This window comes from Etheostoma spectabile, chromosome 15, assembly GCF_008692095.1.
Source record: "Etheostoma spectabile isolate EspeVRDwgs_2016 chromosome 15, UIUC_Espe_1.0, whole genome shotgun sequence".
Taxonomy (NCBI): domain Eukaryota; kingdom Metazoa; phylum Chordata; class Actinopteri; order Perciformes; family Percidae; genus Etheostoma; species Etheostoma spectabile.
The window spans coordinates 15263270-15265395 of NC_045747.1; the positions used below are offsets into that span (position 1 = coordinate 15263270).

At 51.6% G+C, this 2126-nt stretch overlaps 1 protein-coding gene across 1 annotated transcript in view; it reads left to right on the forward strand.

Annotated features, from left to right (window-relative positions):
* The first annotated feature begins 316 nt into the window (after positions 1-316).
* The window catches only part of arhgap23a (Rho GTPase activating protein 23a), a 65660-nt gene continuing 63850 nt past the window's right edge, over positions 317-2126 (forward strand). The window contains exon 1 of the mRNA XM_032537181.1: positions 317-760. Coding sequence (XP_032393072.1) covers positions 752-760 — 9 coding nt within the window. The 5' untranslated portion in view covers positions 317-751. The remainder of the gene's footprint in view (positions 761-2126) is intronic.

Sequence of the window (2126 nt, forward strand, 5' to 3'; positions counted from 1 at the left end):
CCCACAATAGGAGGCGTGGGCCATAAATCCTGCCAGCCAATGGCTTTGTGTCTGGGGATCTGTGGTTGGTGTGTTGCACGGCAGCTGTTGTCAATGGCAACAGAGGGTTTCAGGGAAGCATGAGCTGGACAGCTGGTAGAGGGTCCCTCAGTCCTATACGGGGAGTCACATGCTCCCGCGGCAGCCAATCTCAGTCCTCCGCGCTCTTCTCTCCCTCTCTCATTTGCTCGCTCTGGCTCTCTTTGGCTGTAGCAGGAGGGGGAGGGGAGATGGAAAGAGAGGAGGGAAGTGGAGACAGAGAGGGAGGGGAGGAGAGGGGAGGCGAGGCAAGGGGCCAGCTTACACAGCGAACGAGTGTAAGAGCTTGAGAACGAATACGGAGAGCGGGAGTCTCTTCTCTCTGTGTGGTTTCAAGGAGAGAGGTGAGGATCCCACACACGCTCTGTTTGCCCTCCAGCCTCCACCCTGAGCAGGAGGGGAAGACGAGAAGACAGAGGAAAGGACAAGAGAGGAGTTATTGGCTGGATTATCAGAGACACAAGGAGAGACAGAACCATGCCTCTGTGGAGAGACGCAGCAGTTTGCTGCCAGGCTGCCTCGCCTGTGTGACGAGAGCAGGATTGGATTGCTTTTGGGAATAGCCTACTGAACAAAAAGACAGAAAGAAGAAGAAGAAGAAGGAACAAGGCAGTTAGCCGGAGATCTTGTGCCATGACTGGGAACAGGAGGACGGAGGAGGCTTGCTGAGATCATGGACCAGGTGAGGATGGAGAGGAGGAGAGGAAGGGAGGGACTGAAGGGGAAGTGAAGGGGACCGCCTCTCGTGTGCTTCACATTCACACCTTGCTGACACAAAACACACAGAGCAGCAGCAGCAGCGTTCATAACATCCATCATCCCCCTTTCCATTCCCTTAAGGCGAAAACAAACAGCACAGCATGCTGCTAGTCCTGCGATTTGTTTTCTGCGTCCTTCCTCGCGAGCTAGGTTTCAACCTGGGGGAGGGGGCCAGCAGAGGTGCCGCCACCTGCAAGTGCCAGGCCTCTGGAGAGATGACACAGCTGAAAACCTCACCGGCTTATCTCTGGTAGCCTACTACGGTCACTAGATCAACATCTTGTGAGAGGAAAGAGAGAGAGACGCATAAAAAGAGGGGTGTGGCTCAGTTTAGTGGGTTAACAGGCATCCTCGGTCATGATCCGTCTTGCAGAAATTGGCACCCTCGCCTGAGTTGGGATGGAGGCGAGGAGATGCCATGCAACAGGGTTCCCATCCAGAGCTGCGTACGTACGTGTGTCTGCGTTCATTCATTCAGAGAGGCTCAGATGAGCGTGTCCACTGCTTTGTAACACTGTGTACTCATGTCACCAGCTTTTACAGAGATTGTCATAACAACGCTTGATGAATTGGACTCTTTCACTTTCAAACAGCTTCAGAAACACAGATTGTTTAAGGACTGTTTTGGAATATTTGTTACATTTTACAGCCTCTGTGTGGAGGTGGGATGCTGCTGCTGTTATCAGGCATTGTATCCAAGCTGGAGGCAACCAGATGCTGGTAGTTGAGTGTGATGAATGGTTTTAGAGCGCAGACACTCTCCTCATATGTCCCCTGCGTTGTCCGCACTACCAGTGTGTTTCCTAGTCATAGGTTACCTCATCCCCCCCTTCTTCCCTCCCTTCTTGTCCTCCTTCTGAGGTGGACGTGTTGTCAGCATCAGGTTTGCGATTAAGAAGAAAAAGGAGGGGTTGATTAGGAGGGGTGCATGAGTGAGACATCCAGGCCCAACCCTTCCTTTGGCTGAATAATGCATGTGGTCCATAAGGAGAACCTCCCGTCTGTGTACTGCTTGTCAGGGTGACGTTAGCCCCCCAGTAATAGCAGAGATGATGTCATCACTGCTGCTTGTCAGACTTTGTGTGTGTGTTGTGTTATGTTGTGTTGTGTGTGTGCGGGTGAATATATTTGTAGTAGGACGGCATGTTTTTACTTGTTTGTGTGTTTTCTTCCTAACTCTTAACCTTATTTCACCAAATGAGAAGCTTCGGGCAATAACACAGAGCACACGGTGTTTCTGAGTACATGGGTCATGGCCTTAGACACACACACACACACACACACACACA